The sequence below is a fragment of the Anas acuta genome, chromosome 1 (genome assembly GCF_963932015.1).
Source record: "Anas acuta chromosome 1, bAnaAcu1.1, whole genome shotgun sequence".
NCBI lineage: Eukaryota > Metazoa > Chordata > Aves > Anseriformes > Anatidae > Anas > Anas acuta.
In genome coordinates, this window is record NC_088979.1 from 93,136,407 (window position 1) to 93,148,804 (window position 12,398).

Sequence of the window (12,398 nt, forward strand, 5' to 3'; positions counted from 1 at the left end):
TGGAGAAATAATTTCACCAAATAAAAGTTATAAATATATTTTGGCATTTTAAAAATTCATATACATATGTGTATACATACGTATATACCGTGCATAATGCTATTATGTTTTGGGAATCATAATGTTTCTTGGTATGTGATATTCCTGCCAGTTGTAGGAAAAAAAAAAGTGTATCACTCAAGCCTTGCATACGATGAAAACACTTACCAGCAATATATTATTCCTAAATAATTATATCAAATATGTGATATAATATCATAGAATCATAGAATCATAGAATACACTGAGTTGGAAGGGACCCATAAGGATCATCAAGTCTAACTCCTAGCACTGCACACTTCTTCCCAAAAGTTTAGACCATGTGACTAAGTGCACAGTCCAATCACTTTTTAAATTCAGACAGGCTTGGTTCATTGACTATGTCCCTGGGGAGCCTGTTCCAGTGTGCAACCACCCTCTTGGTGAAGAACCTCTTCCTGATGTCCAGCCTAAACTTCCCCTGCCTCAGCTTAGCACCATTCCCTCAGGTCCTTTTGCTTAGGACTACCGATCTTGAAAATTCTCAATGTTCAATGCAATATATAAATATTACAAATATTACAAATACATAAATATTACAAATATTACAAATATATAAATATTACAAAATATATAAATATTACAAATCTGAAAACCATTTGTTCCTTCCTCAAGTCCCTCTGGGCCTTTGCCACGTGTATGTTGGTCTTTCATTGTTTTCCTGGCAGATTATCTGCTATTCATCACATATGTTATATTGGACACAGTTTATATGTGCAGATTAGCAGTGCCCTGCTACTTGCATTTACTTTTCTGAATAAGCCTTCCCCACCCTGCCCATTTTCAGTCCCTTTAATGTTTCCCTAAATGAAATTCTAAGTTCTTAAAAAATGTTTTATAAAAATTTTAAAAATGAACACAGGCAGTGGCCAGAGATCTTGAGTCATGTTCTCACTTTTGATAAAAATGTAGCTGCTCACTTTACACTCATTTTTAAAATCTGAGTTGTTCAAAAGTGTTTAAAATATGGCCATATTGCAGAGCCCCAGAGGTGCTACCTCTAGGATCTGCAGAATATCCTCCCTAATTCTCTTCCTGTTTAGGAGCTTGTCTGAACAATACCATGCACAGAAGGTGCAAACCAGGGTATCAGACCCCACAAAGTGGCAACAAGAGAACAGTTAGCTTCATTAATATTTTTTTTGCTACCCACCTCTTACTCCTCTCTGTGTTAGGCTGTTTCCTGGCCATATATTCTGTCATCTGGAACAGGGTATAAAATTTTAGGAGTGTGTTGGATCTCTTACACACCAACAATTTACACTTAACAATTTCATACTAAAATGAGAAATGTACTCACTCTGATAGGACTCTCCCCAGATATACGTTATCTGCAATTGCCCTACGTTAAATCTCAAATCATAATTGTCTAAAAACTGGTGTCCCTATGAATTCTGAAGAAATATCTTCAGAAAGAAATTAAAGGGTTATTTTAGTGTGCTGCAGAGGGTTTAACTACACAGTTTTCTTTAACAGTAACAGTATTTTTCAAACTAAACCCTGCTGCACAACACCAGAAAATATAGCCTAAGGGCCTACCTTAAATTAAATAAAGCAAGAAAAGTTGAAATTAAAGCTGTCATTACCTTGCATATACAATGTAGATTGTCACACATAGTATTAAATTCAGTTCCTTTGAATCTGTTATGTGGGCTCAGCCATTATATTTCTTCCAGGTACATAAATCTTTGTGCCAAAAAAATATTTTGGCACATAAAATTTTGTGCCACCATATAGTCAATCTTTCACCTGAATGTAATATTATTGTTTCCTGCTATTTAGTGTTCTTTAGTCAGACCAAAAGATTCACCCTGATATAGTAAGGCACTATAATATAAATCTGGAAATTGCCTATATCATGCTGTTACTTACTTTTCTATTTATTTTTCTTTATATATTTTATCAAATTAAATATAAGCAATTCTATTACTATGACTGAATGCAACATATATAATGCATTTATCATGAAATTCACTTCTGTGGAAATGCTCTCATTAAGCCTAGGGTACAGCATTTAAGTCTGTGAATTATTCAGTGTGCTCTGATCACCCTTACCCATATATTCTTACTCATGGACATAGACATAGGTGAGAATATACAAAGGTAGCTTGGAAGGTCTGCATTTACTGGTAGGTAACCCTTCTTTTTAAGGGAGGCTGAGGTGGAACATAGGGTATTACTCATGCCTCAGATAAATTTTACTCGCCAGGAGCAGTGTGATGATTTCACTGAAAATGCATTATGAATGTTAGCTGCAGTGAAAGCGCATAAAAAGTTCTCTAACATCAACTTGGCCAATATAGAAATTTTAAAGAAATGCCAGAAATAATCAGTTGTCATTAAGATTTAATCATGTGCAAAATGCTGTTTTAAGTGCTACCAACTCTATCTTAAAAACCATTTGAAAATGAAATTATCACTTATATCTTTTATGCTGGCTTTTTTGGGAAATACCATTTTTTATTTGAATGTTTCTGTTCTGTATTTTCATCAAAGAGCCTCTGTGCTGGCTGGATTGAATGCACATGATATGCAGGAGGACTTTCAGAGTCCAGAGTGGCCTCTTGTTTTCTCATTCCCCTTCTGCCCCCCTTGATGTAAGCTCTACTCAATGTAGCTATTTCATGCTTTAAAAATAAGCAAATTAGAATGGTTCACACTTGAGGTACCTTGTGTAGTCTACCATGTGCCAACTAATTTGTGCAGCCATGAAAGAGGTTGCATTCATTCACATGGAGCTCTGTACTACCACCACGACAGGACCATCCTGCTCACAGGATGCAGGCCGGTGTGTTTTAAGCTAGGTCAGTCACCTCTGTATTATGCTCCAGTCTGTGGGATGATACTGATGATTCTAGTTAGAGCATTTCCACACCTTCTGCACATCCAACGCATCAAGAAACAGGGCTGATCTGCAGCAATTACTCTGACATCACTTGTTTTTCAAGGGCATGGCTTTTTCCATCACTGGAGCACAACCCCGCAGCTGAGGCTCAGTATCATCCCTCTTACATCTGGTGGCATACCACCGGCATGCAGCCCTGGTATTCTTGGTAAACCTCAGCTCAGACTAAACAACAAGCATGGTCCAAGCTCATGGCAGTCAATGGGATTCTCTCCTCTGGCTCCAACAGGGTTTGAGTCAGCCCCTATGTCAGCCCACAGCAAAGCTGGGAGATCTGTCTTAAGAGGATGATTTTCCTTGTGCACTTACTGGAGCTGCCTATATAAAGTAGCATTAATCTTGGATAACAACCTTTTTTTCCCACTGATTGGTTAGTTGGTGGAGTGGCTGCCTACCAGACTGGAAAAACTATGAATTTAAGATCTTCTTCATGCAGGGCTTTATGTGTGATTACTTCTAAGGAGTATCTCTCTACTCTGAAAATCCACCAGTTAAACATTAATGTGTGTGTGTGTTTGTATGTGCGGGGTTTGGCTCTGTTTCTGGAGGCAAACATGATGCCAAGGAGAAAAATAAACCATCTCTCCAGCTTACCACTACTATAGCTATTTTTTAGTGGCTTTTTGGGGGGACTGGCAGGTGCTGGTTAAGAAGCTTTCCACCCTGGGGTGATGTGCTCATTCTTAATTGGCATGGTTACATTTTGGATTAACCACTGATGCTTAAATTGTGTGCTCAAAATTAGGAGTTTAAGACAGAGATGAGGACAGCCAAAATTTCAAAAGTGCTAAGCAACCAAATGCTCTCATATGGGTAGTGAAATATAAAATTAGTCTTCAAACATTGACATCAGACCCCACAAGAGTTAAAAATCACCATCATTATTTCTGACTGTTCCTATCATTACTACTTTATTTCCAGTACAGTATTTGCTGTGTTTAGAGCATTTAGAAATGGTGGTTGTGGTACTCCCCCATGCTGGCATAGCACAGGCACTGACAGTAAGTAGGATGTCTCTAAACCAGTGCATTTGGAAATAAGTCTCCTCCTTGACCCCTTAATTAATAGGTGTTTTATTTTTATCAGGGTAGTTTTGGTGAGGATGCTCAGTATTTGAAGCTTGGGAATAGCATTTTAAAAACAAAACAGAATCTGAGTAACAAAAAGAAAAGAGGCTAGTCTTCTTTGACTTTACATTTCGCACCCATCAGCCTCACAGCCCAATAATACTAATCACGAAAATCAGCAGACATTCCACAGACATGGGGGATTATGGTTTCTGTGCAAGATGTCACTTCTGTTTATGCCTGGCATGCTTTGCTTCGCTAACTTTCTATACGATCCCTGCCCACAAAAGAAGGCACATGCGGTTTGGGAAGGGCCTTGTCTCCCAGTATTTCATATTTTATGAAACCACAAATACAACAGTCTTACAAGCTCTTGAAATGAAATACAATTTGAGAAATGTAATCCATTACCATTATAATAGAATTTCTATAAAAATAATAAAAGAAAAACAAGAGAAAATAGGTCCTGAAAGTTATAGGCCAACTGGGAAGTCATTGTGGCTTTGGCCGAGCTATCACCATATCAGACTTCAGCATTCTCCCAGGCAGCAATCTAATTGTAAATTATGTATATACAGAACATCATTTCTTAGCTTTGGCTTTTAGTGACCCCATTCCCTTCTTTCCCTTTCTTCACTCCAACCTCACACATAAGAAATATTGAAGTGTTTGCACTAATGGAGAAATGACAACGTGCAGTCAAACTTAAACCAGCTGTTTCCCCACACTGTGAACACAAAGAGCCAGGCTGGTAATATTTATAGCTTGACTGGCCTCTAGTGAGCCAGACGCTGACTGCCTTAATTTGCCATGATGGCCTAAAGGCTTGAAGCAGCTGTGGATTGCAAGATAGCCGGGAAAGTTAAGCAAAAAAAAAAAATAATAAATAAATAGAAAATATTGCTTCAATTACCAAAAGTTATTATTTGATTGAAAATGAACTGCTGTTGCATATACAGCTCAATAAACAAGCATTTTTTATTTTGCTTACAGAAAGTCAATGAAATGCATGTGTTGGCATGTGGCGTTTTACTTTCTCCTTTTGTTGAAGGAAGTAACGAGCCACTCTATGTGTCACACTGTGACATCCTTTAGCAACCTCTGGCCTTGACCCATGCAAGGCAAAGCACCTACAGAGACTGGGCAGTCCCCCTGCCCTCCCCCCCAATACTATCAACCCTCCTTTGGATGCTGCAGTGGGGCGTTTGTGTGGGACTGCCCCAAGCCTAGGTTTGTTGGGGCTGTTGAAGACCAGTTTGGCTGCCACTGCACAGCCCCACACGGAGCAGTTCACCTCTATGTTTGTGTTGCCCCATGAGGACTTCAGTTTTAATTTATTTCTTTTGCCTTCTCAGGCTTGCTTTGGGCGCTCACCTTCTAGCAGAGTTGAGCAGACTGTCACTGTGGCTTCAGCTTCAGCTTTAGCCAACTTTAGGTAGCAGTGCTGATCCTGAGGGGCTTGCTTCCCTTCCACCCTGGCCTTTCCTGTGGGTGAGCATCGCCTATCACACAGCCACCCCAGGTGGGTGGGGGAGTGACTCAGGACATAGCTAGGCACTGAGTTACTTATCCACCCACCCTCCTACCCACCCATTTATTTACTTATTTATGTATTTGCTGGGGAAGCAGCTCCCCAGCCAGGTTTGCTAAACAGTTGCATGAGGGCTTGTGTGTGCACCCCAGGGATGCTTTGGCCTACGTGCATTTTTTGGCATTTTAATGTCTCTGTTATGCCATAGTCCTCTGTAGGGAATTTTGGGCTGCTTTCACATGAAGACTTGGCAGAGAAAATAAAAAGCTATGCTTTCCTTTCAGCAGGGTGGCTGTGGTGGTGCACACGTAGCAAGTTTAAGGGCAGGTGCCTGCAGAATGCCTGCTATGCTTGCAGGGTTTGGCAGTGTGTTCATGGCCAGGCAGCTGCATCAAGATGCAGCAGTTGATTGAGCGTGGTGGAAGCCAAAAGCAAGCACTGGGGCCTCTGATATTACCGCTAACAGCACTTTTCAGTCTCACTTTGCATCCATGGGGTTGGTGCCAAAGAAGCAGCCCCTGAGGCTCTGCAAAGCTGCTGGTGCAGCCACCCTCCTGCTGCAACAGCTGAGAAGCGCAGGGTTCTCCTCACTCTTGGATTGTCCCTAGTGATTGCTGCCAAAGGAGGATCCAAAGAGGAATCCAAAGAGGGGTCTCCTTTGTATGTTGCTGTGATGGCAGGTCTCAGCAGATGTGAATTCCCCTGATACACGAAGGGGAAGTGGGTGCATAGAATGGCAAGGAGGAGAGTCTAGGGTTGCAGATGTGTAACCCTTTGATTTGATAGTGTGGACTAAAGTGTGACAGGTGGGCTTTAAGAAACAATGATTTACTTCAAAATTAAAAGTCTCGTGGAAGTTTTGTTTTTCTTTTTGTGGGCCATTTTTTCAGCGATAACCCACTTTTGGGGAAAACACCAACCAATTTTACTACAACTTGAGCAGTTGCAGTGAGTGGAAGTGAGCCTGAGTTTTTTTTTTGCAATATGTTTAATACGAGCTGACATTCACATAATACCATTTTGGCTGAGTGTAAATTTACATATGTAGGCCTTAATTCTGTGAGGGAGCTGGCTCTGTAAAGCTCTCCCTGTTGTACGTAAGGATGGGGTGGGGACACCACAGCCCTGCTGGGGCCGTTCCCCTCTTTCTCAGGTTGTTGACATTACAAAATGGGAGAGGAGAGGCAAGAAGAGGGATCTGTATCCTGCAGGACAGTGTCAGGGTTTGTCTGCCAGAGCCTCGCAGAAGAAAAGTTCGTGGTAGCTCAGCATCATCTCCCCTGTCCTGACCAGCCACAGGCTGGTAGGAGGACCACATATGGAAATCTCTTTGAAGGTATTCTGTTACATCTCTACTGTCCTGAGACCACTTTTCTGTAAGTAACTCTGTAAGGAAGTTATCCAAACTGTGGTTACTAAATTAACTTAGAAAGACACTGTACAGATATTTAGAGAACACAAATATTCTCTTTTATTTTCCTCTGAAATTCAGAAATACTAAACTACAGGGATTTATATTATAGGAATGTCACCATGATCATGTAAAATTTTGCTGGTTCCTAATCTCTGTTTTTCTTACACCTTGCATTTTAACACAACACAGGTGTTCTATATCACATGGGGAAAATAGTAGCAAAGTGAAGAGGAAAAAAAGTGTTTCATACACTTATTTATGAACTCACATCTGCTTTCATCAGAGTCAATGGCTGGCAGAACTCCAGTCAGCTTCAGTGGGAGTGGGTGCTAAATTTAAACATCTTGATTCTAAGTAACACTGCATAAAGACAAGACTTCCAGGTCCACGGACCCATGGAGAAATACTTTCTTCAACAGACTTTTATCATCAATCAGAGCTGTATCGGCTCAGGACTGAACAAAATGCTTTTGGGTAGCATGATTGTAGTCTTTCCACTTTTTATTTATTTATTTATTTGGGTAATTTCCAGGTGTAACTCAGTATATTTACAAAGGGTAAAAATAACATGCAGCTGAGAAGAAAAATATCTCAGGTTTCATTTCAGACGTGGAGATGAGGATGAATCACTGCAGAGCTGCACCCTTTGCACAGGGCACATGTTCTGAAAGCTGCTTTTCCACTGCCCCTGCTCCCCTGGTGGTTCAGAAATAAGGCAGGCTCACAGAATGTCTTAAAAAAAAAAAAAAAAAACACTTTTGAATACAATCATTCTCTTGTTGTTCTGGGCACTAAAAATACCATTTTCTGGTGTTTGCTTGCATTTTCAGCTTTGCTTTCTATGTCATAGAAGTCAATTCCAGCCATCTGAGTTAAGCTTTGGCTCAGTGGTACACATAAGCACATGCTCAATTTGAAGTACCCAAGTAGTCCTGTTAGCTCCTATGGAGCTTCTTACATGCTTGAATTAAACATGATCTTAGAAGATTTGCTGAACTGAGGATTTGTTTGTCCACCCAGCACACTAACACGACAAAACTCTTGACTGTCTCCTTCTGGATTTTAATGAAAAGTTATGACCTATTTATGATCTTCTTCCCCACCCTCTCTCTGTTTATATTCAAATCAGAAAATCAACTCAGCAGCCTTGTCAGGTTGCCAAAAGCTGTGTGCTACCAGTGGATCTTTCACATCATTTACTGTTCCATGTTTACATTAGTGTTTTTTTTTTTTGTTTGTTTTGTTTTGTTTTTTAATGTATGATTGCCTGTGGAAGTAGTTTAGGCTAATATTGATGTTGTATTTCATGTCAGCGTTAGGATTTTGATATTGCTGTATCCTGAGTTACTTTTCCCAGGGAAAAAAAAAAAAAATAGTAACTGGCAGTTAGGCCAAAGGATGCTGCTAGCTCTCTGTTTCCTCAAAACGTACCAAAACCAAACCAAAACAAAACAACAACAACAACAACAACAACAACAGTCAGTGCATGAGTCAAATTGCCTTTTCTTTTGTCTTGGTAACATAACATGACCTTGGCAGTTAGGGTGGGCATCTGCACAGGTACAAATGAGGGCCATGGATCCAAATATACATGTTTACTATGTAGACTTGCTTACACATAGATGCCATTTCTATTTGTTAAAGGTAAACAGAAAAAGCCAACATTTTATTCACAAGCAATCATCTCAAAAGCTCACTTTCAACATGCTTATGTCTGAAATAAAAGTTATTTTGTTTTGCTTAGCTCCATTCAGACAGAAATAAGCTGCCTCCCAGAATTATGTTTATAGGTATGTAGTGGGATAGAAAAATTAAACCTGAGAGAATAATGCCCAAGTATTCTGATTCTGTTGGAAAGGCTAAATTCACCACCACTCAATGACAGGCAAGACCACATGCTGGCTGTATCTTCCCTTGTGGGTATTATTCAGTTTTGTTGCTGACATGTACTTATAGGACCCTTACACAAGCCAGATTTCAGATGTACTGTGTTAAGCAGCACCCAAGATATTTTATACCTGAAAAAGGTATGTGCAGCCAACATTTCCCAGGCAACATTCAGGATGCTGTTCCTTCTGCTAAAGAAGATGACAGTAGCTCTGGAATGATTTCTGTAATATATTTTCTTTTTAAACTGAACACCATCGGCAGTTTTTTGTTTGTTTGTTTAGTATATATGTTAACATAATTCGATAAATACACAGTATCAAGGCACAGAGAAAACTGATATGTTTAAAATGTATTTATAGTACGTAAGATATATACTAAATATTTTCAGCCTTCAAAAAACTAACTGTTTTTTAAAACACACATGCGAAACAATAGCTACATTAGTTCCTGACACATGTGCTGAGCAGACAACACAACTGAGTCACTTAGGCATTGGATAAAATATCTGCCACATCCTTTTGCTATATGTTGAGCAAACAGTTGGCCAAATGGTATATTATTTTTCCTCTTTTGTCTTCAAACAGTAGTTTAACACTTCTGGGAGAGTGTCTGACCATTGGTGGCCTTACAGTGACACTGCTGCCTAATGTTTGCAATGTTTGCATCAAGAGCTGGGGTTTCCAAACTGGGGAGAGCAAGAGGCTCTTGGTGAAACCCTTTTGGAACCAGGGGATGACGGCAGATCCTGAAACACCCTTGCCAAAGTCTAGGTCCTCAGAGGGGCTCTCAATCCTCTGGACTGCAAATTAGTTAGTTTGCAAGGAACCAAAATGAAGCATAACAACCTGACTTATTGCTGGTGTAGTAAGACCATACTGCAATTTCAGCAGTTAAATGGCAGAACTGAAATAAAGGTCGTTAGCAATGTAGTATCACTGAAGAAACCCAAACCCAAGTAACACCCTCCTTCCCTTGCCAAACAGCCTCTTTGCATTTAAAGGTATTCCCTAAGGCTCTGTTCTTTCTTTTGATTTTTTTTTTAACAATTTTTCTCTCTCTGATGAAACACATTGTAGACATTAAATTAAGGGACAAATATGTCTGTGTCTGCCAGGAAGAAAACTGTGATGCAATTAAAATGCCATTAGGGAACCCACTGTGGGATGTTAAACCTAAAGACTCTATTCAGAAAGTAAAGCCAAAATTAAAGAGGTGTCTGGTTGCAGATCCTCTGCAGATTTCCATTTCTTGACTATAGTACCATGGAGACTGCACTAGTCAGGAGCTGAAAGGTTTTTCCAGTCATGCGTGTGGTATTTTGAATCACGGATTTGGCAAATGTTACTTTTCTGTAGGCCATATGCAGAAATATGTCTACATTGCATAACATAAAGTGCAACTGAGTGTGGCTCACATGAAACAATGACAGTAGTGGAAGTGGAAAGCTGTCCATGCCTGATGAGAACTGTTGTATTTTTTTCCTCTAATATCTTAAGCGCATCACTATGTTTTGCTGAATTGTCTGTGAAATGCTTGGAGAGAGAAGCACAGCTACTTGCAGCCATCAGGCTCATCAAGCTCATGAAAAAGCCTCCATTCTAGCCCTGTTTCCAGAAATAAGACATTAGCATTTACAGATTTGGAGACAAGGAGACCAATACCCCCAAAAAGAAATATGCTGTTCATAAAGGCTAGTAATTTTTTCTGAAGCAACTGAAGGATTCGGTAGAGTCATTGGGTAGTAGTCATTGGGTAGAGTTTACCAAGACAGCCACTCCTGATGCTCCAGTCTCATTTTTTTCCATCTCGTTCAGCATGATTCTTTGCTGAGGATATTAGTACGAACTGAAATAATAATCAAAGCACACCTCTCTTCTTTGTCTAGGAATTCACCTGATGACTGCAGCGTGGCAAAAGGAGGGAAAATGGTTAGCGGCTCAGACAATGTTGGGATGAACTATGGAAGCTACATGGAAGAGAAGCACATTCCACCCCCAAATATGACTACCAATGAACGAAGAGTTATTGTACCAGCAGGTTAGACCCTCTACCCAAAAATTTCATGCAAATGAATGCATTTTCCCTCAAAAGATCTATGAACTTCATTTAAGTAGATTTGAAGACAAGTGGCAGTGTGATCAGGAAGAGCAGTAATCTCCCAGAGCTATTAAGAGAATGAGATGAAAAATATCACAATGAAACCACCTCCTCAACCTGTTCTTCCTGTTTCAGAGGCAGAACTGGCTAGTGACAGGCAGTCAGATCCTATCTGACTTACCTCACTCCTTTTTGCAGTATTTCACCCTCACCTGAAGTGAGTAAAATAAACGGCAACTTCCATTTCCTAACCCCATGGACTGGCTGGTGTGGAATGTGTGGGAAAAAGTGGGGCTGGAGCACCTCTCCTGTGAAGACAGATTGAGAGAGTTGGGATTGTTCATCCTGGAGATGAGAAGGCTCCAGGAAGACCTTATAGTGGCCTTCCAGCACCTGAAGGGGGCCTACGGGAAAGCTGGGGCAGGACTCTGTCAGGGGTGTAGTGATAGGACAAGGGGTAATGGCTTTAAACTAAAAAAGAGTAGATTTAAATTAGATATAAGGAAGAAATTCTTCACTGTGAGGGTGATGAGGCACTGGAAGAGGTTGTCCAGCGAAGATGTGCATGCCCCATCCCTGGAAGTGTTCAAGGCCAGGCTGGATGGGGCTTTGGGTAACCTGGTCTGGTGGGAGGAATAGGATGCCTGGAGAGTTTGTGGATGCCATATCCCTGGAGGTGTCTAATGCCAGGTTGGATGGGGCTCTGAGCAACCTGGTCTAGTGGGAGGTGTCCCTGCCCATGGAAGGGGATTAGCATTAGATGACTTTTAAGGTCCCTTCCAACCCAAATCATTCTATGATTCTGTGAAGGAAAATGGATCACTGTACCACATAATTTCCCTGAAAATGCCAAATGCAGTGTGGTCCTCAGCATGCTAAAAGCAGAATAGCATCTGTGAAATCAGGCAGTGCATGAAAAACATTTATCTAGGTTACTCCCTCAGTTTGGACAGTGTAATACATTTTAATGAGCAAACTGACACCTCTACTGCAATGTAAGAGCATAATTGAGAAATTCTTTTTTCTGGTGGAAGCTTGGTTATGGGATTCAGCAGTTAGCTGAACTCTGGTGTACCTCATCTTCCACACAAAACTCTGCTGGAAGGTTTGTTGCCTAGGTTTGCAAAATACCATGACTATTTCTGAGGTCCAAGCATTAGACCATCTTGAAATATATATGTATTCATAAACCACTGGATACACAAATGACAAATACCTGTAACCTGCAAACAGAAAGGAATGTTTTGCTACTAGTTCCTCTCCAACATAGATGTGCCTCTCAGAAACATTTCTGCTACTACTATGTTGCTTAATATTCTTACAGTTTTTCAGTTGCTAATATATGCAAGAGTCCTAACTGTGGCCAATTTTGCAAGCTGTGATTATTTCAGTTATTTGTCAAGATATGTGTGGACA

The 12,398-nt window shown here is 40.4% G+C and overlaps 1 protein-coding gene across 7 annotated transcripts in view; it reads left to right on the forward strand.

Moving 5' to 3' along the window:
* ERG (ETS transcription factor ERG) overlaps nt 1-12,398 on the forward strand; it is a 149,147-nt gene that overhangs the window by 116,449 nt on the left and 20,300 nt on the right. For all 7 annotated transcript variants that reach the window (XM_068688074.1, XM_068688066.1, XM_068688046.1 and 4 more), the window contains one exon: nt 10,771-10,922. In XM_068688074.1, coding sequence (XP_068544175.1) covers nt 10,771-10,922 — 152 coding nt within the window. The remainder of the gene's footprint in view (nt 1-10,770; nt 10,923-12,398) is intronic.